We start from the raw sequence: 23828 nt of genomic DNA, 5'->3' as shown, positions 1-23828 counted from the left end.
TCTAACATCAATCCACTTTCTCTGTACCATGCATGGTTTTCCAAACCTCTATCCTGCCCCCCCCCCTTAGTTATTGATTCTCCCAAAGAATGGAGAAACAAATGCTTTGTGTTGTCTGTTGAACCTCAGCTATGGGAACATCTGATAATGACCTATACAGATATCATTACAAATCAGTTTGAAACCAGGGGAAAGTAGATCTGGGAGTCTAGATGTACTTAAAGGAACAATGCATACATATTGTGCATGCATACAACACATACTGTTAATCCCTTTCTTAATCTCCTTTAAAAAAAAAACTGCTGCTGCATATTGAATTGACATTTTTATTCAGAAATCTAAGCAAGACCCCAAGATGTCTTTATTTTCTGGGTATCCACCACCCATTCAAACTACATTATAATGCACTGTGGCAATAGACTTTTTGCACCAGTGGAAATTACTCATTTGCTATTTTGTTGTCCATTCATTCAATTTAGTGGTGGTTTGGGGACTCTTCAAAGCCATCATTAATAGTTTGGTGTCACCCACAAACTAGACCCTCTCATTGTTTTTTACTCCGGAGTATATATACTCTATGGAATGAAATGAAAGCTTTTGAAATGAAAGACCAACATGTTATATCACAGAGTGGGTATCATCTAACAGGCTAGAAATTAGATCTACAGATCACAGACACAATGTTTTTATACTCTCAACCCTCAAGTTATAGTCTATGCATTTTGAAACGTAGATAGAAAAGTATATGTACTTAGTTCACTCACCTGCTCCAGCTCTTTCAGAAGCTACAATCCCAACACACATTTGGTCCTTGAAGACAGAAGCTGATGAACTTTGTGTTGCTTTGTAATGATTCCCAAGGTAGCCCTGAATGTCCTTCAGGGGCTGCTGAGGGATCATGTGAACTTTGAACTGGCTGAAGACAGAAGGGACATAGCAGTGCTCTCTCTCACAGTTGCAGAGAATCACTAGCCTATAATCATCATGGTGATTAAAGTGAAGACTCTGGAAAAGTTTCTCAGACCTGTAGCCAACATCATAGCTCAACTCATCTGCAAACAGCAAGGTGTAAATCTTTTCCCCCTTATAGCCTGAAGTGAGGCACCGCCTCAAAAACAGCGCCACTTGTTCACTACTGGTTTGTGGTGTGCAGAGTAGGACTTCATCGTAAGAGGGTAGCATCTCCCCTGGACTGTTCATGTAGATGGCCAGTGCCGAAGCCAACACCTCAGAGCGAGGACAGAGAATGAGGTTAGGCCTGCCAGCATGAAGACCCTGTGGCAATTTTCGCATAACACTCCTCTTCTCCAGATCTGCCAGGGTGGCCAAGTAAATGCCAAGGGTTTCAATGTCCAGACAGCCTGGAAGGAATGAGCCCATACTTCTCATGTAGGACTCCCACATATATTCCAGTTGTACAGTCAACTCTCTCCCTCTTGCCACCGGCCCAAGCAGATCAGCAAAATTCCTCTTTGGCTTTTTAGATACTACTTGGTTGGAGACCTCCTGGACATCTTGCTTGCTGCAGTTGCGCTTTATAAATGACAGCATCGTTAAGGCAGCCTCACTGGGGCACTCTGAGCCAAGCTCCTTGCACAAGTATACAAACTGTTCTGCCATATAGTAATTCAAATAATAGTACTGGGATCGCTTCTCCGACATAAACTGGTTCCACTTTTCCAGGAAACTCTCCATCTTTTGGCAAACAGTTGGCAGAACTTCTGTGACATCTCCATTTCCAATAAGGGCACAACCAGAATTTAAATTGAAGTCCATGCTAAGGCAGAATTCATGGTTGGGTGAGCAATATACACGAGCGACCCAAGAGCGGAAAAGCATGTTTCCAGCAGAATAAAGGTCGATGAAAGACAGTGCAAGCCTCTGGACACTAGAAAATACCTGGGTGCAGATTAAGCAAACACAATGGGGAATATGATGCAAGTGTTTTGAGTAAGAAGATGCTACCAAGATTGTCAGTGAAAAGGATATCATGATACTAAAACTATACCACTATCAATCAGAACACAAAGCACTACGAGAGCTTCAAATTGCATTTTGGGAACTCTTGAGCACATTATTTCTCAATATGGAGTCTAGAAATGTGGTGTGGCTAGAAGCAAAATACTATCATTCTGTCCTTCCCACCACACCCCTATCAAGATACACATAGGAAATTGTGATGGAAAACTGACCTCAGAAAACTTATCCACTTCTGTACTTTGTTCTATCTTTCCTGACATCAGCATCAGCTTATTCATCAGTTCTTGGAGCTCTTCCAGGGAGTATTGCCGTATCTCTTCTTGGCCACCGTGGGTTTCTGAGATGGTCAGGCACAAGACGGTGTCCAGAGAAACCTTCCAACACATGATAATGACTCCAAATAAATTTGATCTTTGATTTACTTCCTTATACAAGGAAAGCCCCTCTGGCTATACCTAACTAGGGCAACTGAATGGTATCAGTAAACAGAAGCATCAGCTATACCCAGAAACTATTACAGTGGGAAGCGCCAAGTTCCTTGGAAACAATGATAAAGCAACTGGCAGCATTAGAAAGCAGTCATTATTTGCTGTTACATGTAAATACTGGAAGGAGGCTGCAGTGGTTAGCTGATTACTGGCATCCCCCTAATTACATGGCCGATCTGTTCTTGGCCACTGTGCACATAAGTGAAATCACATAAAGTGGGGAGCACCCTCTAAACACCCTTTAAATGCCCTCTCTGTCGCTCTCTTTAATCCACACCAAAATTACTCTATCCAAAAATATCCACAACTAGAATTGAAAATCTGGGGCCAGCAGGAGTTTAAACACCCCATGGTCCCCCAATTGGCTAGATAACTCCCAGAACAGCATGCTGGAAGAAGGGTGGGGAGAAGAGAGGGGAGGATGTTTCATCTGGCAAGCTGAATTGCTTGAGCTGACAGAATGGTTCCCATTGCACTATACTGAACACCCGACAGATATCAAAGAGTTAAACAGCTACAGTGGGACCTCGGGTTAAGAACTTAATTCGTTCTGGAAGTCTGTTCTTAACCTGAAACTGTTCTTAAACTGAGGTACTACTTTAGCTAATGGGGCCGCGTGATTTCTGTTCTCACCCTGAAGCAAAGTTCTTAACCCGAGGTACTATTTCTGCATTAGTGGAGTCTGTAACCTGAAGCGTCTGTAACCCAAGGTACCACTGTATATAATTTTTTGTAGAATCTGAGGGCAGTCCTGTTTCAAGAAGCTTTTAATGTTTGGTGTCCTCCCACCTTTATTTGTATTTTTGTTGGAAGCCACCCAAGGTGGCAGGGGCAACCCAGTCAGGTGGGTTGGGTAAAATAAATAAATAAAGTTATTGAATGTACATAAAACCAGCATTGCTACTTGAGAAGTCCTGTTCCCCCTTCCCTCTCAAACAGAAAGGAACATGTCAGTATTAATATTGTTTGGAATACTTGCACTCACTTTTTTATATGAATACTATCCTTTGCTAGCTCTTTCAATTTACAGCTGGTTGTTTGTTTGATATTAAGGAGATAGCTAGAAAAATATGAGCAGAAGGGCTACAAAAACTGAAACAGCATGCAACATACCCTTTCAAGCAATGTCTCACCTTCTGGCCTTCCTCTGGTGCCCTAATTTGGTAGATTCCGTTGCTATTGATTGTTGTTGCCAGTGATAAAGATGACTGCTCCACAGAGCCATGAGTCTCTTTTATGTCTTTCAACCACTTCAGGTATCTTGCAGAATCACACTGTGTATGTAAGGAGAATAAATTCACTAGATTTGTGTCACTACCCCCACACTGTTATTCCAGTTCAACACACAGAGTGAAACTAGGCAATATGACAAAACTGGAGAAAAATATTTATTATTAATTATATTTCTAGTTGCTTTTTTCCCACAGAAATGGCTCAGTGCTACTTACAAAACATATAATGCATTGCAGTAATCTAAGTGAATGTTAGCATAAAATAAATATCAGAAGACAGGCTAACCCTGTCTGAATGGGGCATTGTTGGGCCCCCATCCAAAGCTGGTGGGAGGTACATTGCACCACCAAGGGCACTTCAGCCTCATGATAATAAGGGATCCAGAAGTACTGTAAAGTTACACACCTGTTCCTTCAAAGGGAGTGTAACCTCATACAGAGGTGGACAAACCCCATACTTCCATTCTAGGCAATCACTAACTAACAGCACCTTATCAGGATTAAGTGCCAGTTTATTGGCTCTCATCCAGTCCATTACCAAGGCAAGACTTCAGTCTAGCACATCTGCTGCTACTCTTGCAAAGGTAAATGAGATAACAGAGCTGCATATCATCAGCATATTGCTAGCAACACACTTCAAAACTCTAGGTGAACCCTCTCAGCAGTTTCATGTAAAGTTAAACAGCACAGGGATAAAATCAAATACTGCACACTGAAGGCTTTATGGGGATGGAGCCACCACAAAGCAGTGCAGCTAACCCCCAACTCAAGACAGCTGCTCCAGAAGACCATGGTTGATGGTACTGAAATAGGAAGTCCCATTCTCTGAGTAAAATACAGCTTGCCTTGTACAAAATATTTCATTAAATCAGGCATGTCTAAAGTCTCGGGGGCCTAATCCGGCCCGCCAGTCAGTTTAATCTGGTCCCTGTGGCAGTTTATTTCTTGGGGTAAAATCCTAAAAAAACCTCAACAACTTAAAGAAGGTCAACACTTCATCAAATCTGGCCCTCTTTGAAAAAAGTTGGGACACCACTGCATTAAATACATGTAACATGCTGTTGCTTCTATAAATTGTGTATGAGTTACACTGGGTAGCCTTTAAACATAAGTAGTTAAAAGGCAGATATGCCCAGTAGCTGCAACTTTAATCTCTCTTCACTTGAGCCAATAATTTTATGCAGCATAGTAGTACATCAGCAGAAAATCACATCAGGCATGAAGCAAAGTTAACCTCTCTATCAGATATACAGCTACCTAAGAGCAGGTACAAGCTAAGGTAGTGCTAAAGAAATTACCAGTTTTTCAGGGAGTTTAGGATCACTTTCCAGGGCTTTCCACAGTTTTTCCAAACACACCAGAAATTCCTCAAACCCTGACTCCTGTTTCAATTCAAACAGCAGAGAAGAATAGCCAAGCACAGCATCATGGAAACAGGCCACACGATCCACATCCATGTCATTTTCTCCCGCAGAGATTGAGGCCAGGTCCACAAATACCTTTAGCTCATTTATATCTAGGGGAAACAAACAACACACTTTCATGGCTGAACTAGATGCACAGTTAAAAGAGATAGATTATAGATAGATATCACTCCCAGGTTTTTTTAGGACCTTCAGCAAAAAACAAACAAACAAACAAACAAAAGATATGTATCTGTTTTACCTTTTAGAACGTTTTTGACCCAGCTGACAAACTCCCTCCTCCATGCAAGCTCTTCAAGGCACCTACGACGCGGTTCAGTGATGTCTTGCAGCACTTTTATAGCATGTATCAATGAAGCGCTTATGGAGGACAGCTTTTTTCTCTTGAAGGACTGGAGTTCATCTTCCTGAAAAGCAAATTATATGAATGAACAATGACATAATTACACATATGTCATTCTGCAATTTTTTATGCCATGTAGCCACCATGTCCACAATCTGTGCAGATAACTGACAGGATGTGTGTGCATCTGTGCATGCAATGGAGTTCCTAACCTTTTCCTACTGTGCCATTTTTCTGTGGAAAATAGCCCTCCCAACTGTTTTCACCCCATAGGAAAAATATATCGGTACTTTTTTGTGGGGAAAATGGCGTGTGGGGAAAGGATTATGTGCTTCTTTACACATCAAACTGCAGTCTCAGTAGCTGCATTCCTAAACAAACAAACCTGCTCCCAATAAAAATTGTATGCTAACATTTATTGATATTCCTTCTTCTACTGTGCTGTGAAAACTGGATACATACCCCCCCCCCTCTCTCTGTCTGTATGCTTTAAATGTGATGTGAATTTGCTTTAAATGTATGGTGTGAACCCGCCCTGAGTGTAGGATAGTTTGTTTCACTAACCATATGAATTTACAAATGGCCATCATAAACAAACATTTGGACATTTGCATTTGTCCACTTATGTCTTGCTTTCACAGCCTATAACATCTGTCATGCCTCTGACACAATAGCATACATCTGACACACAGATCTGAGGGAATAGGAGGTTTGCATTATGATCCCTGCTTAATCCATCAGGCATTCTCCTATGTTTACATGTTCACACAGTAAGATTGGCTAGTGAATTATGGGCATATTTACTTTCATGCAATTGAGAACTGTTGGTGAATCACACAGAGCTATATGCTTGGAAAACAATTTCAAGAGTCTAGGTCTATTGTACAGCTGACAGCTTCTATGATGAATAATAAATTCCAAAATAATTACATCTGTATTATATTCAGATTTGCATGGTAGCAACCATATCTAGTCCAAAGAATAATGATCAAAGAACTCAAAACCTCTGAAGTGCTTAACAAACCTATACCTTACCATACAAACTGAGCCTGTGATAATAATGCCTATCCATCACAAAACAGCAGTGCCCCTACCTCTGACAAAACACAGGAAAACACACTATGAACTTCATACCCATTCCACCTTCTTCAAGAGTACATTCAGTTTACCCACTCAACCCATTGGATGGGAAAGACCATTGAAGGTTTGGCCCAGCTCTACTAAGAAGTGCACCACTGCAATTTTAGAAGCCCTTTAGAGACACAGGTGAATTCTGAATGCACTGTAGAATAGCCAGATGTAAGAGAGAACTGATTTTCTTGAAATAAGGGTGGCTATGCCTCAAAGACATCATCCTGGCTGTCTCATGCCAGTGGTTTGCAAGGCCACCAAAGGAATACAATGGGTAGAACAAAGGATGGGGTTGTTGTTTTTTCCCCTATTGTAGGTTTAAACACACACAAACCTCCATCCAAGCAAGACATAATCACAGTTCAAGACACATTCCAGCCAAAGCACTTGTGAAGGATGCAGAGTAGGGGCTGGGAAAGAGGTTGGCCATGTCTTGAGGCTCCCCACTCTGTTTTTCATAGTTGTGTAAAAGAAGGAATTTCAAAAGGGATAGCTTTTCATGCTGAAATTCCCTTTTCTGCACAACAATTTAAGGTGAAGAAGCCATATTCTTTTTTGCACATGAACACCCAGGCTTCATGGCAGCCTTTTGGGTGGTGGGGTTTAAAGAGATATACTTACAAATTTCAGTAATAGTTGCAGGTCGTTGAAGTCACCAGAGATGTTTAAACCTTCCCTGACCTTGTCAATAACTTTAACACAGCCCAAAGCCAAATGTAATTTATGATACTGCTGGATCTGCTCAACTCGTTGCTCTACCCATTTCCCACTGTCTTGAGGCTGAAGATGGCATATAATCAGAAAATCCTTTTTCAGTCCATCATAATGGTTCGTAAAATTCTTAAAGAGAAGGTCCACTTCAGCAAATGTGAGCTCTTCAGATTTCAGGCATTCATAGAGTCTGGAGAATTCATTGTAACAAGATTCAAATAAAGATTCAGGATTCAAAATGGCAATGCTCTCCTCTTTGCTCAAATCCTCAGTACTGCTTGCCAGCTTTTTGGCTGCCCACTCCCAGCAGTACTGGAAGATGTTGCTTTCTTTAAAGTTATTCATAGTTTCAGTCATCTTCTTTTGGGCTGGACTCAGATGGTAATGTGTCTCTATTTTATCATCACTCTGCAAAACTGAATGCCTCACATTCACAACATCATGCAATGCTTTTGAGGCCAGGTTTTCACTGTGCTTCTGTTCCATTTCAGAAATATCCACTGAAAAGTAAAGAGAAACTCTGAAGAAACACTCCAAGTTTAACATCTTTCCTTCGCTGGGCAATGAACTATATTAGCATCAAACACATTTATTGGTAGTTTGCTAAAAGAAAAGTAAACATTTTCCACTGCCTTTCCATCTAGTTTACTTTGAAACCTGAGAATGCTCCCTAGCAGGTAACAAATTAAATAGCAAATGAGGCATTAGCACAGTAGAAACTATTTTGAATCCATTTGCCCTATATTTAGTTTCACTAGCCAACTATTAATTTAAACTGGAGGAATGCTTCACTAGAGGAACTCAAAGTTTATTTCCTTTTCCTTTCCTTAATTAAAGCCACAAATATTACTCAAGCAAGTTTCACATTTTCTGTGATGTTACTAGGGTGTCCAGGTGTAAAAGAGGACAAGGCTTCTGCATCTTTAATACTTGCACAGAAGTCAAATCCTCATTCAGTTGCAAAAATCCATAACTGACCTTGGGCCGGCTACTAACTTCTCAGCCTTACCTACTTTTCAGTGTTTGGTGGTTGTAAGGATAAAATGAAGGGTAAAGTGGATATGAGAAGGAGAGCCTTTTATGTTGATCTGAACTGCTTGAGGGAAGTGTGAGATGACAACACAAAAAATTAAATATAAATAAAAAGAAGCCACTGAATGAGATTTGGAGAGGGTGTTTGGGCAGGAAGTTACAAATTAAAAAAACCCTCTAGCTTTTCTGCAGATGCTGAATATATACTCCCACCTACAATCAGATAAATGAACCAGGGACTGAGCTAAGGAAGGAGCTGTGTTGTATCCATGAGGAAATTCGGTGCAGGGGGTAATAACCAACACACTTGCTTATCAGGCGATTGAAGAAAAAGATGCGGGAAGTAAAATTAATCTTATATATATTTAAGCATTATATATATCTAGGCATCATTGGCCTAGAAACTCCACTCAGTGATTATATCCTAGACAAAACACAGCCATTAGGTCCAGCGTTTATGTTAACAGTGTAGAACTCATATGCAACTTGCAACAAAAGGCAACACTTTATTATGTGAGTTTCACTGCAACTACCTGTTACATAGCTCAATTTGGGAGCAAATCTGTCTGCATGGTGAAAGTTATCACCTTAGAAACTGTAGAATGGAATGGAAGCAAACTTAAGTCAAGAAAACTCTGGCTCATGGCTAAACAGACCTGTACGCCTACTTTATATATTTTTTATTTTTGAAGATTTTTATTGATTTGTACAGTTTAATACAATCATCATATACATAAAATAAAATAGAAAAATCTCAATCTCCCCCCACCCCTTGACTTCCCTCAACTTCCCCTTCTGATTCTTTAAATATTTGTTACTTCTGCTTAATTTGGTTTTCCTTATTTTGTAGTCTTTTAGATAAATGCTCTTATGTTCTTAACATATCTATACCATGTTATCTTTCATGTCTTAATTAATTTCTATATTGTTATTTCGTAATTTTTACTCTTGTTTTATTAATTGTAAGTGTTTACTCAAACCCTGCTAGTGAGTCCATTTCTTGACAATATTTTTGTAAGTACAACATAAACGTTTATGCTGTATGTCTACTTTAAAGACAAAGAAGTGCTTGGCAAAGCTTAAGTTGAATTAAGATAATGTTGAAGAAGATACATGACTCGTTGCTCTGAGGAACTTTTCATGAGACAAGAATACAGTATGTCACTCCCCAGAAACAATTAATTTAAAATAAAACACCTGTTGTCCTGTCACAATACAGAACCGAATTTTAATAATAAAGGGTGGGGCAAGATAAAAGAGTGAATCAGATGACAGGAAAGTTTGGAGGTATACAAGGTGTCAGCATCACCCTTGAGCCAGTGCCACCAACTGGACTCATCCACTTCAGCCCCGACCGGGCTAGGCGAGCTGGGTAGCACTTCCAGAGACCACCTTCTGCACAGGAACAGGTCAAAGTGCTGTGGACTCACAGTTTAGAGTTGTGAGCACCGGATTCACTTCCACAAGAAGACCGTCATCGCACAGCAGAGTATAGCAGAAGATAAATGACTCGGAGAGCAGCTCTGTAGAATATCTTCTTTATTCTATCTACAACTATAATACACAACTATATACAGAGCTAAATGAGGTCTAAGCATAAAGAATGCTGAACCGCACTGAGTGCCTGCAGCTGCTCTTAGCAGCAACCTTATCTGTACACACGATCTCTAACAATCAGTCTCTCTCTCTCCGACACACTGACTGACTGACTCTTTGATGTGGTGCTGGAGCAGAATAAGTAGAGAGCAGAACACCGCCCCTCCTCTCTGGAAAATCACCAGACTCATCAGGAGATTCTTGGATATGGGAGGGGTGAAATCTCCTCACAAGGATCAGAAAGAGATTGCACTCAAATGCTATAGTTCAATCAGTGACTAGAATTCACTTCTTTTTAATTTAATTTATTTTTGCTTAGCTCCCAAGTTTTTCTAATAAAGCTTTATTTGTTCTGGGGCTTTTGGAGTCCAATTTGACTTTTTGTCTTATCTTTGAGTGGAGATAGGATTTCTTACTTTCAGCATGTTCCATGTATTGAAGTTGCTATTTGCTCTGACTCAGGCTTTTGTGGTCTGGATATTTAAAGCCCGTGAACAGTTTTGAACAAATCTAGTTTTTACAGGTTTTCCTTTTCCCTGAAATGATTTTTATTTTTGTTTATCTTCTTTATTCCCTTGTGAAGCTCGCACTTCATGATACCATTTCCCCTATATTTATTCCCTAAACATTTTCCCTGTATTTTTTCCCTGAACTTCTCATTTGGACTATTCTGGATACTGTACATGGTTCTTGGATTAATCTTTCTCAGCTTCCACCCTGAGTCTACAGAAGCCAGATTCTTGGATACTTACTTGATTCAAAGCTATAGCATACTCTTTTTATGCCAGTAAACTTTTAATTAGTTTGAAGGTTGAAGTTTCAGAAGGATGTAATTCAGAACTTAGTAACAGAAATGCTTTATGGATAGCTGTTTGATTAACTACCTTTATTTTAGAATTTACTATGGTTTTCCATTTATAAATTGCTCTCTTGTATTTCATTCATACATTATTTTTATTCTTATATTTCAGATATTCCTGGGTTTGTCATTTCTATGCTTTGATTTAAATATATATTTCCAATTTATTTTATTTTTGGTCTGGCTCTGATCTCTTTCTGATTACTACCACTATCTCACTGAAACATGCTCAACTGAGTGTAATTTAAAAATCTGTTTTCACTACCCTATACCTTTTCAGGCAATGAGAAGGACAACATAATTAGCTAGGGAAATGACTGTACTCTTCAACCCTCTCCTCCTCCCTGGAGAAATTTGAAAGTGATACAGTAAAGCAATAGATAACACAAAACCTCTGGTTATTCCATTATCTGCTCACACAAAATTATTTAATTGCATTTTATGCTCTTTTTTTCATTATTTGGTGGGAGTAGAGTCCCAAAACCCATAATGGAGAATTGGAGAAACCTTCCCTGGTTGCGTGTATTATGTCCTTTATATATGTTTGAGATGTTATCTTATATATGTGTATGTTTGTGGCACACACACTTTCAAAGTATTTCAAGATTTTAAGATGTACTGGCTAAGTATGTAAAAGAAATGAATGGCCTCAGCATTTGTTGTAACAATTTTGCTCACTTAATGGAATTTCTGCTGCCTTTTTATTCCTTAGTCTTGCCTTACTTTCATTCCCAACATTAGGAGCAAATATGAGCAAAAGAAAATCACGCTTATCTTAGAAACCATTACCTTTTACAATGTCTTCCACCTTCTGAAACATGCTCAAAAAGAATCCCAACTGTTTTTGCTCCTCTTTGACAGATGTTAGTTCTTGCAGCCTCAACTGAAGTACTGTTTCTAGTTTCGGTATTTGCTTTGGTTTCTCCATGGATGAGAGAGCTTCATTCACTGAAATCAGAATTATTATTTACAATAAGCACTGCAAAATCCTTCCCTCCTAATGGTGCAGAAGTAAATCCCTGCTTGACCCAAAAAAGGAATTCCCACCCCTCGCCTTGAGCACTGAAACTTCTCATGAGAGGATGTCCAGTGGAGAGTCTGAAGGCATCTGATGCTGTTTATAATGACTAGCTTCCTGGTAGGGCAGCATAAGCCAGAACAATGGGTGTGGTGCCTGAGGATGAACAGAACATTCAATTTCTCCTCAATCAGGGCACTCCATTTCTGTGCTGGAGGGAAGCACAACAACAACAACAACTGTATAGTGAGCATAGAAACACTGGATGTTGGCAGAAGATGGGAGCATGTCAGCACAACCCATCACGAGGCTAGATACCAAGGAAGAGGGTATTTCTGCTCTATGACATACATAATGGGTACCGGTAATACTAGTTGAGGAAAGATGAAGTGATCTGCCTCTCCTTGTCAAGCACATCCCACACCCAAAGCTTCTGTGTAAAACTTCTGTGGTTGGGGCAGGAAGGCTAAAAAAGTTTGGCTGTTTGGAAGGTGCCAGTGTGCCTCATTGACAACAGGTCAGATCAGTGCCTTAGAAGGCTACCCTTCTCTTGGTTAGCATAAAGTGGAGAATGCTTCTCCTTTACGCCAAACAACAGAAGAAAAACTACACTACTAAGCAAGGGATGCTAGCAATAATAACTGTGGGGTGTTTTCATTGTTACTATGTTATGTATTGTAAACTGCCCTGTGACCCTCAGGTGAAGGGCAGTATGAAAATTTAATAACTTATTTATTTAATAATAATAATAAAATAATAGAAGGGGCAGCATGACTGCTCTTCTCTTTTTCTGCTCTTCAGAATGGAAAAGAGGCACTTTCATGCTCAACAGCAGAAGTAAACCCTTCCAGTGTGCAGGTCCAACTAGCTGTAAGCCAGGTGGATCTGAACTTCCTGCCTTGGAAGAGAGAGGTGAAAGTAAATGTGAGTCCAATTGAAGCTAAGGGGTGTTCTGCCTACCTTAATTAGCTAACACTTTTCACTAATTGAGCACCCCTGGCTAAATGCTCATGACATCCTTTCTCATTTTCTGCCTTTGTCTCTCACTTGGATTCACTATTTCTGATACTCTGCTGCAAGCCATTAAGACAGCATAAAAAAAACATATGCGATATCTTTAAAAAGCCTATTGATTTATTTATATTTTACACATGAAGGGATAAAAAACTCACTTACTTAATTCCCAAATGAATACAAATTGTTCCTTGCACTTTATAATTAATTCCAAATGTCTAATTAAGATCTGGCCAGTCATGAGATTGTCATAAATTTCTTTATGTACGGACTCAGTGATCTTCATTAAAGCCTTGGCATCAGCAGTAAGTTGGCTCAGGAAGTCCCCACTTCCTCCTGTGAGATTGGTCAGATATTAAAAACAAGCAAATAAACAGTTTTCATTCTTGTGCTATAAACCAGTACATACGGTACTTAGTAACTACATCGAAGGTCCCTTTTAAGTTTTGAAACATTTTACTTAAATATAATGGTGATACCTAGTTTTTTTTAAGAAAACCACACACAAAAGAATTGTAACAATCTGGAAGAAATCAATACCTTCCTCTACTTACAAAAACTGTCAGTGAAAACAAAGCAAATCATAAAAAAGCACACAAACCCCTCCACAAGTGGCCTGGAGGCTGGCAACATGAGAACAGACCTTTTCTATGGTGGCTCCCCATTTTTCAAATGCTCTCCTCAGGGAGGCTCATCTGGCACCTTCGTTACATATCTTTAGGTGCTGGGCAGATGCTTTCCTCTATAACCAGGCCCTTGGCCTTTAACTATCTGTGGCCTTTTTAATGTGGGCGGGATATTTTAATGTATTTCTCTTTCTTCTTGGTTTTAATGTATCTATGTAGGGTTTACTGTCTATTTGTTTGGTTGTTAAGTCACTTTGGATTGTGCTGGGGAAGATAAAGAGAGTAACAAATATAATAAATAAAATAAAACATATAACCTATACAGAGCAATAAACCAATTGATACTCCTTTTCCACAATGTCAAGTTCAATTCCATTTTATTCACAGGAGTTTTTAATCTCACTTGCCATGGTATCCCTGGGGACTGCTTAGCCATTCCTCAGTGAGCCTGAGGATTTCCTCTCAAACATGGTCTATATATATATATATATATATATAAAATACTCTGTTTGCCAGGTGAAACAGAGCCAAACAAAACCTACCTCCCCACCCCTGCTTCAGCTCCAAGCTGAAGAGGGACAGTGGAGACACACAGGCTGGTGGGCGAAGACATAAGCAGACACACTTCTGCCTCCCCTCACAGGTTCTCCCCATGTCCAGAATGCAGGAGGGAGGCAGGTGCGTGTGTGCAGCTCTGAATGCCACAGAGGCAGAGCAAACAGACATGGCTCTGGCTCCTGTCACCAGCTCTAACCTGGGAATGGGAAGTGGAGGCACATTGGCTTTCCTCTGCTCCCAAAAGTGACCAGCCTGATTTGCCTGTCTTTGGCTCTAAGCTAGAGGAAGGGAAAGGTGCAGGGCAACTGTAAGGTTATTTGACTCTGTTTTGATAATGTACTTTTGATAATGTTTGTTTTGATAATGTCCATTGGGTACTACTAAAATATTTTTCCTGCTGTCCATAAAACATCCTTCCCAATTAAGTGCTACATGTGAATACCTCTGAAGGTGAAAAGATGTTTGGTGTCCGGCCAAACAAGGAGATGATGCAAAACACCTTCCAGGTCACTCAGAGGTTTTCCTTCTTTATCAGTTGGCCATGATTTTGTGATGACAGCAGATGCAAGCCTGCCCAGCTTGCTCAAGTTGTAAGAGGCCATCAGGCCAAGGAGATCACTCTTTTAAGACATAAAAATATGTAAAGAATTGAATGGCAATGAGTTCGTCATAATGCAAGCTCTCAAATTTGCCACATCATCTAAGCTAATAGAGGGTAAGTGTTAATTTCATTATGCAGCTCCATTCTGTCCAACAACACTGATTTCAGTGAAACTAATACCCAAATATGTCATGTTAAATCAATAGTTTCATGAGGTATGCTTAAAAAACAACAAGATAGCAACCTGAGCGATTAGGTTCACAGCCATAGCAATGGAACGAATATTTAATCCTTCCCTCTTTTGCTGCAGGTCTGACAAAAGTTGCCCCCACCAAAAAACTGTTATTATTAGTTGTTTAGCAATGAAAACTCGCCAATGGTTTCTTTGACAAATTCAAATGAAACTTTTGGAAAAGCGATTTTAATCTCACTCCACATTGCTTCCCTGTCACAATCCACAGGTTGGTGGGTGACTATATCCAGCAGGGAGCTTACCCCATATGTATAGTTGTCCCCTTGCAATGATTTCCCAGAGTTCTGCATTGTGTGGGAAGACTATGCAAATAGAAACAACTCCCTGCTCCTACTGGACACCCTCCAACTCGTGGGGACCAGGGGCTTTTCAAAGGTAGCATGCTCATTCCCATTTCCCTCTCATGAGCTGATTGAGCACAGCAGACAAATGCTTGAGCAGGGCTACTCTTTGTCAGGAGAGCTGTGTTCTGTAACCTCTATTTCAAGTGGCTGCTGCACCATAGAAATGAGAGTACCGGGTAGATCTAAGCCACGGTTAGCCTTAAAGGTAAAGGTAAATGGACCCCTGACTGTTAGGTCCAGTTGCAGTTGACTCTGGGGTTGTGGCGCTCATCTCACTTTACTGGCCAAGAGGGCCGGCGTTTGTCCACAGACAGCTTCCGGGTCATGTGGCCAGCATGACTAAGCCGCTTCTGGCGAACCAGAGCAGCGCACTGAAACGCCTTTTACCTTCCCGCCGGAGTGGTACGTATTTATCTACTTGCACTTTGACATGCTTTCGAACTGCTAGGTTGGCCTTAGGGAGAAATATATATATCATGGTTTGTATTTTAGACTGTGAAAGTACTAATCATGGTTTGGTGCAGTGACCAAACTGAACCTACCTTGTATTCTAAGTTAACAGCTTCTATGGCACAACTTTCAAAAGATTTGCCAATCAGGTGCTCATATTTTTCAAAATCTGAAAGGAAGCAGCAGTAGGCTTTAATCTGCTGAAGTGGAGGTACCTGTCAGGGAAGAATATAAAAAATAGTATCACTGATTCCAGATATTTGCATTGATCAGAAAGAGAAAAAAAGGAATGGGAACAAAGGTACTGCAATAAAAGAAAGTCAATGTTATTCTTCTAGCATTTAAAATTATTTCTATGTACAAAGACAAGCATACTTCCGCCCCTTTATGTTACGAACCATGTATGGAATATATTGGATTCTATCCAACACTGCATAAAATTCAAGCAAGAGGGCTTCCTCTTCCTCTCTTCTCCCCATGCACCTCCCAAAATCTGCTCCAGAGGGTCCCCCAGCCTTCTGGAACAGATTTTGAGAATTCATGGGGGACTGCAGGAGAGTTCCATTGTGCAAGCAGAAGTCTGCTCCAATAAAAGAAAAGCAGTTTTGGATACGGTCCATTGTCTCTTGTGTTTAAAGACAAACTAGGGAGTAAATCTGAGAGACATGTATACCCTAACTTATCTATCTATCTATCCATTCATTAACTAAATTTCTTACCTGTGCTTTATCATATGGCCCCAAGACAAGTTACCATAATACAATCTATAGCGATGAATTCAGTGTAGTGCTACGGCAATTGTTTTTCTACTTGCCAGATGGAACAATTCCCTTTCCCCTCCCCCTGAGCACTGTTCTGGGGGAGATAGTTTCAGGTGGGGCAGGAAGAAAAGGAGAAATCCCATTGTGCTAGTGGAAGCCCTTGTCCTGGCTTCTGTTAACAGGATTTGTTAGTTGAATCCCATCCACAGTTATAAAAGCAGATGAAACAATTAACTATCATAAAGATGAGTAAAACTATACTAATCAGAACTTCAGACACGAATATAAGAGAGTGGCATACCTGCTCTGTCTAAAAGGAAAGACAAATATTCATTTTCTGTCTTAAAATGTATGCATATGACCTGCAGAGAGCTTTGAAGCTCTGACATGAATAAGCAGTAAGCAATGAAAATTAGACCAAGTATTACTTTGATATAGTGGTGGCAAAATGGAAAAGGGAAAGTGTCACAAAAATGCTATATAAGAGAGTTTCCAAATATGATAATGGAAGGTAACAGGGGCAGCATAACAAATATATTAAAATTAAATGTTCAATTATAGTCAATAGTCTCACATGAAAAGCTGAGCCTAAATACTATCTTTGTGTATCTTGGTACCTGCTTGATTCTGCTTTGCATGTCTTTAATTAAAGTTCCCTTCCAGTCCTCTGTGAGGTTTGCATCACGAAAATTAATTTTCAAAAATCGATTCCATACCTAAAAAAGAAAATGCAATTTAATATAAAAGCAAATCACTAAGGATACAAGCGGATTTGGAAAGTTTATTCAACTTATATGCCAAGAGTTTCCCACCTTCAGCATCACAATCTACTAAGAGACAGGATATAGTCTAAAGCATAGGTGGCAAAACATTTTTGATTCAAGGGCCACATTGCCTTGAGACAAACTACAGTGGTCCCTCTGGTTACGTACTTAATTCATTCCAGAGGTCCGTTCCTAACCTGAAACTGTTCTTAACCTGAAGCACCACTTTAGCTAATGGGGCCCCCTGCTGCCGTTGCGCCACCGCTGTGCGATTTCGGTTCTCATCCTGAAGCAAAGTTCTTAACCCGAGGTACTATTTCTGGGTTAGCGGAGTCTGTAACCTGAAGTGTATGTAACCTGAAGCGTATGTAACCTGAGGTACCACCATATAGGCTCTGTACAAAATGTAGATGGGACTAATAGCAAATACCGTAATGGGGGCAGCCATTCTCTCTCATTCATACATACATACATACAACACACACATAGACAGGCACACATTGTTCCCACTCTTCAGTGAACACATACAGCCCAGAAAAGGAGAAGGATGGTGGCAGGATTTTCCTTTCCATCAGTGCTGGAAGAGGCAGAGAAGTTTAAATCTTTTTTAACAGAGGCCTAGTGCAGCTCCACAAGGCACAAAAGCAGTAACGGGACTAGAAGGAATAGGGTTTTTCCTCTTCCTCCTGCCTAGAATTCTCCAGAACTGCATGAGCTGGTTTTGGTCACTGTTGAAGATCCCAGAACAGCTTCAATATAGCTGCGCAAAGTGAAGACTGGAATGAACAGGAGCACTCCAGAAACCCAAGCAATACTGGAATGCTCTAGGGACAGTGGGCTTTGATGATTGGGTTTCTTTTGTTTGGTTCTGCTGATATCACCATCATGGAACAGGAGATGTGGCTGTCAGTCCACTTTAAAAAGCTTTAGGGACCAGTTCCAGCCCATGGGGCAGAGTTTATCCTTTTCTCCCCTAAACATGCAGGTAACAGAGAAGCATAAGTTTCCAATTCTAGGCTTATTGAGGCTTATTCCCATTGCCTTCAACATCTGCAGGGCATATGGAGGTCAGCTTGTGAAGGGAAGAGCCTCCTGCACCCATGGAAATTCTCCATAAATTGGGGGTGGGGTAGGCAAAATCATGTGGTATCCCCTTGGTATGGTCTACCTCTGTAGCTTTCCCTCCCAAGGTCCCCTTATGATAATGTGGACATGAAAAGAATAAATCCCCTGTCTTTCCCCAGCCTCTACAAATCTTTGACTGCAACCTGTGATGGGTAATCTCCAACCCAAAAGGAATACATGCAAGGCATGAATATCATGCCACTTCATCTCCCCAAGCCAACTGATAATGATGTTGAGTATCAGTACTCCAAAGACTAAAAATTCAAAACTGGCCATTCCAAATATTAAGTTCTCTTTGTGACATAAAAGCCAGCTAGAGGAAAGGAAACATTTGTTGTATTGCGTTATATTTTTTATATTCATTTTTTTTAGAACAGCTTTGGTGTATTATAAATAAAGAAGAACAAAGAGAATAGTAATAACAATAGTATATAAAAACGTAATGTCACTTTAGCAACTCCAAAGGAGGGAGGGATTTCCAAAAAGAAAGAAAGAAAGACAACGTGCATCAAAGGAGAGGCAAGTAAGCGAGACACTGCCCTTACATCTTGGCTGAGGCATTTGTCACCAAAAGGTTAGTCAATAGGAGAGGAGGAAGAACTACATGCTCCAAGCTCTCTTAAGTTTCCATGGGCTGAATTGCAAATACATAGATTCTCCTATGCAAGACTTCAGAGCCACCAAGGAGATGGAAGAGACCCAGAGAGAAACACTCCCTCGAGAGTAACACCCTGGAAAACAAACTGCTTTGCAGCACTGGCCTGTTTCTTGCTATGTGCAGGTAAGGCACAGCAGGCACCACCAGGACAGACAAGAGTATTTGGGCAACCATGACTCTACAGCAGAACAGGCTTATAGCCTCCCCTCCAACAGCAAAGCTACCCCAAAATAAACCACAATCTTAATCCAAACAATATTCTCTGTGAGGTTGGCTAACACATCAGAAGCAGCAACTGATATCTCTCCACAAAGGCCAAAAAGACTACTGGGGGAGGGAAACACCTACAAGAAAATAGTGTGGAGTTCCAGATTACAAACCTCAAGCTCCATTGGAAAAGTAAGCTCTACAATTAAATGTGAACCAGGTTTCAGCATATGTGCTGGTAGAACAGCACAAAACCATTCCCTGGTAGTATTAAGAAGTTCTTGGTATACTGTCTTTGGAGTATTCTGCATAGCCTTGTCTCTTGAAGCCTATTGTGAAGAAAATAAAGAATTACAAACTGTTGAACCAAAGAACAACTTTCTGCTAAGCTAGCCACGTGAAGGGAGGCAATACCCAACCCATTCAGTTCATCAGCAACCACCTCAAATAACAAACAGCATAAAGAGAGATGCTCACCTCCGAAGGTGCAAATTCAAAAATCCTTGAAAAAATGCAGGCAGAAATAGCTGGTATCTTGTAATATTGTAGCAGCAGGAATTTTCTGCACATTTTCTCATGAAGTCTTTGGCAGACAGTCACATATGAATTCCAAGTGTCCTGCTGTAACATTCTAAATTGTGGGAAATGCTTGTTATTTTTGCTAGATGGATTGGATTATGTCTAAAAATATAAGCACAACAAACAAAACCTGACAATCGCTGTAGTGTGTCTAATACAGCTTTCATTTGTGCAATCCTAGAGAGTGCAAGGCTTTCCTTTGTACCCTATTCAGCTCACTTTTGGTGAGAGATAGCCTCGGAATGCAGCCAATGGGCGTTCAGATCTTTTTCACCCCACTTTAGAATCTGTGCTGTGTCACTTTCTTATGGTTTCAGAAGAAAGAAAAATATCACTGGGTTTGGGCATACAATTTTGCTAAATATCTGCTTTTGGGTGGGTGGGTGGGTGGGTGGGAGTGAGTGAGTGAGTGAGTGAGTGAGTCAGAGAGATCTTGCAAAATATCTTCCTGTGTATGAGAAAAATCTTGCACACATGGGCAAATATTTTGCAATATCCCTCTCTCTCACATACATGGCAGATGTTTTTCAAAACAATCTGTTGTAAACAGAATAATGCATTTCAGTAGAGTTTCCTCTGGTTGAACAATATAATGAAGGTATAAACGTATCTTTTACTTACTCATTTTGTTTGTTATTGAGGGCATCCAACACCTTCATCAGGAGTTTTTCAACCTCCTAAGAAATAGTGGCAAAAATTAATGTCGGAGAACTAGAACACTGCATTATCATCTAGTCTAAAGGCCAAACTATACATTACATTACATCAGGGATCACCAACCTCTCTGTGTGTGAGAGAGAGCGGGGGGATTATATGGGGGCTGAAAATACTGAGCTTTTCTGAATGTGTGTGTGGGGGGGGGGTGCTCTAGTATGTTCTGTGTGTGATTAAGAGCAATGTACTCGGGCAGAGAGAGAGATGCATGTGTGGCAGTGTCTATGTGAAGTGTGTGAACTGAAGTGCATGAGTGTGTGCATGTGCTGTGTATCTTGTACGTAGCAGGAGGAAATTCCAAAGATTAGGTGCTTCCATGCTAAAGGTCTGATTCCTACATTCTACAGAATGGAGCTCATAATGAGTTGGTATCTGCAGGAGGTCCTTTCCTGCAGAGAGTAATGATCAGATGGGCAAGACAATCGTTTAAGTTTCCTGGTTCCTACACAGGGCTTTGTTCACCACTATCAGCAGCTTAAACTTAGCCTGGTGGCTATTTGGAAGCCCGTGCAATTCTTTCAGCAGTGGCTATATTCTGCACTAGCTATAGCTTCCAGGCTAATCACAGAGGCAACACAGAACGCAAAATGGTAGTTCCCTCTGGAAGTTACCAGTGCAAGAGCAACAGCAGTCAGGCTATTACATTTCAGAAATGGCAATAGCTGTATTATCAGCCAATGCTGAGGTCACCTGGGTTTTTAATGACAGTGATTAGTCTAGGAGCACCACCACACTACGACCCTGTCTAATACCAGGGAGAGCAGGGAGGGCTTTTTCAGGAGTCATATCACCACCTCCTTTTTCAAGATGTAATAATTGTATGACTTCAATAAGGACTACCAGGATTCTATTGGGTAGAACTTTTTATTTTAAATTGTCTCATTTACTGACTTAACAGGCATATCATAAGCTGTGTTACATTTTAGGTCAGGGATGGGGGACCTATGGCTCTCCAGATGTTGCTAAACTACAGCTCCCATCATCCCTGATCATGCTGGTAGGGGTTGATGGGAGTTGGAGTCCAACAGCATCTAGAGGTCCACAGACTTCCCACCCATTTTAGATGGATATTACTTTCTTTTTTTAAAAAAATCAAAGCATACCTCATAGGTATGGTGAGTGGCTTGCAAATTCTCCAGTCTATGAAAAATTCCTAGAAGATAGTCCAATGGTTCAGCAGGAAAGTCAGAGATAAATTCAGCCAAGTCTCTTTGAGGAAGCAAGGAAAACCATGATCTGAACAGTGCTCTGTTTTCTTTCACTAAATATTTCTTTTCTTTCATTTGTGGTAGTAAGAATCTGCAAAACCAAATAATAATAACTTAAATATACATAATGTCTTCATATAATATACAAAAAAGAATGCCATGTTCTCAGGAAACTGAACATTGTCAGGAACAGTGGAATAATATTTGTAAATGGAAAATTCAATCCTAAGTAGGGTTCAGGATGAGCAGTTCAGCAAATCTACCACAACATCCCAAGCTTTGCTGGCTCGTACGGGCTAAAATGGAAAGGAGAAATGCAATGTGTTTCTAACTTCTGCATTATGCCTGTGCCAAGGATTGGGGCCTTCAGGTCATCTGTGGTGTTTTGAATCCAGTGAATCCAAAGTTACTGTTGCCCCCACCACATCTTCAGGGCTTTCTGCCAGCACAGCTTTGCAGCAGAGAGCTAACAGTGCACCACCTTAACCTCCTCCAGCCATAAACCTCAGAGACTTAGGACTGCATTCAAAGGCTACAATCCTAATCAAGCTTTTCTACACAGTGGGATTGATTTCTGAGTTAACAAGCATAGTAATGCACTGTCAAATCTCTTCTAGTGTAGCATATTGATAATGTATGTATCTATTTATCAAACAGGAACTCTAGACAGCTTAATCCACAGATCATAATATTTTTAAGAGAAAGGCAATAAGACTAACATATTCCAACTTACTTCTCAGAACCCCTTTTTTCTTCATCAATCCTATATTTAACAAAGGGAAGACCTTTCAACCTTGCCCATGCGTCTTCAGATTCAAGTTGAGCATTCTCTTGGACGTATTCAAAATCAGTAAAGAGATGAAGAACTGGGATTGTCCACAGCCACTGATGAACTTGCTGTACAATACAAGAACTGCAGAACGATATCAAATACAACCCCAACCTGAAAGAGAAAAAGAAAAGCCAATGAGATGGTTGAAGAGGAACATTGGGACCTTTCTCTGACAAAGTCTCACATGCAGAAATTCAGGAGGTGTACCTCTTATTAGGGAATTCAAGAGATGTAAATCTTATTGATGTGGCAGCTGTGGCCTTCAAGATGTTGGTGGACTGCCAGATCCCATCAGCCATGGCCAGCATGGCCATTGATTAGGAACTATGGGAGGTGAAGTCCAGCAACATCTGGAAGGCCACAGGTTCCCAATCCCTGTGTTATGTATGGGGATGGTTGAATCCATTTAATTTTTGTCCAACAAACAGTTGCTAAAGTCACACCTCTGTTTGGACAAAGGTAGCAACACAATCATAATGCAATACTTTTTATTCAATACCAATCCCTCTACTTTTGAGCCCCAAATTATTATTTTATTTACAAAATTATTCATATCCCAAGGCAATTCACAGTATCATAAAAACAATCTAAAAATAAGCAAAACAGCCGACAAAGGTAGCAACAGTTATTGAAAAGGTCAATTACAACTGGTTAATAACTGATAATAGATATTTAATATGAAAACTAACAAAACTATATTCTGTAAGATGGCTCTCAAGCAAAAAAACAAAAAAGCAAACATGTAAGAAAAGATTGTTCAAAATAGGTGGGTTTTAAAAACTTGTTTAAAAATCTAGAGTGTGGAAGTCATGCACACCTTTCATGGGATGGTCTCTGAAAGCCTGGAGGACACCATGAAATCTTTGAAAACACTTCTTTGACTTTATTCATTGCCTTTGCTGGTGGTTGCTCCTTCAGGCAAAGAAGGCTGCAAAATCTGATACACTCTTGTTTTGACTTTGGAATAACACAGAAATCTCCAGATAATAGAAAGATGGTCAATGTCAGGACTAGTTTATTATATTCTGATATATTCCAAGCTGAACTCTTTCGGTAATTTTCCAAGTAATCTTCAATCACCTTTTGAAGCTAAATAAAAGAAAATAATAAATCAGCTCCAAAAATAACCTATTTTTCTCTAGAAGCCATTGTGTTCTGTGTCACATTTGGAACCAGTGGTAATGGCTGAGTCTCTCCACCTTCTCCCTTCCTAGAGCAAGTCAGGAGGGGGAAAATACCTTGGCCAGCACTGCCAGTGCTAAAGCAACCAAAAAGGAAAAATGTAAGCAGTGTGTTTTGTTTTGATCATTTTTATTAGGT

The 23828-nt window shown here is 40.3% G+C and overlaps 1 protein-coding gene across 1 annotated transcript in view; it reads right to left on the bottom strand.

Moving 5' to 3' along the window:
- Positions 1-23828, bottom strand: part of LOC310671367 (E3 ubiquitin-protein ligase RNF213-like) — a 92507-nt gene that overhangs the window by 46978 nt on the left and 21701 nt on the right. Inside the window, exons 9-25 of the mRNA XM_083427157.1 lie at positions 23326-23597; positions 22410-22619; positions 21572-21767; positions 20376-20431; positions 19653-19806; positions 19349-19504; positions 17039-17137; positions 15753-15875; positions 14455-14632; positions 12991-13164; positions 11586-11744; positions 7220-7809; positions 5366-5531; positions 4999-5216; positions 3602-3742; positions 2193-2354; positions 765-1899 (exon numbers count right to left, since the gene is read on the bottom strand). Coding sequence (XP_083283283.1) covers positions 765-1899; positions 2193-2354; positions 3602-3742; positions 4999-5216; positions 5366-5531; positions 7220-7809; positions 11586-11744; positions 12991-13164; positions 14455-14632; positions 15753-15875; positions 17039-17137; positions 19349-19504; positions 19653-19806; positions 20376-20431; positions 21572-21767; positions 22410-22619; positions 23326-23597 — 4189 coding nt within the window. The remainder of the gene's footprint in view (positions 1-764; positions 1900-2192; positions 2355-3601; positions 3743-4998; positions 5217-5365; positions 5532-7219; positions 7810-11585; positions 11745-12990; positions 13165-14454; positions 14633-15752; positions 15876-17038; positions 17138-19348; positions 19505-19652; positions 19807-20375; positions 20432-21571; positions 21768-22409; positions 22620-23325; positions 23598-23828) is intronic.

The sequence above is a fragment of the Podarcis tiliguerta genome (assembly GCF_965153285.1).
Source record: "Podarcis tiliguerta genome assembly, chromosome: 2".
NCBI lineage: Eukaryota > Metazoa > Chordata > Lepidosauria > Squamata > Lacertidae > Podarcis > Podarcis tiliguerta.
Note: the sequence above shows the minus strand (reverse complement) of the source record. Positions and strands in the feature narration are given on the sequence as shown.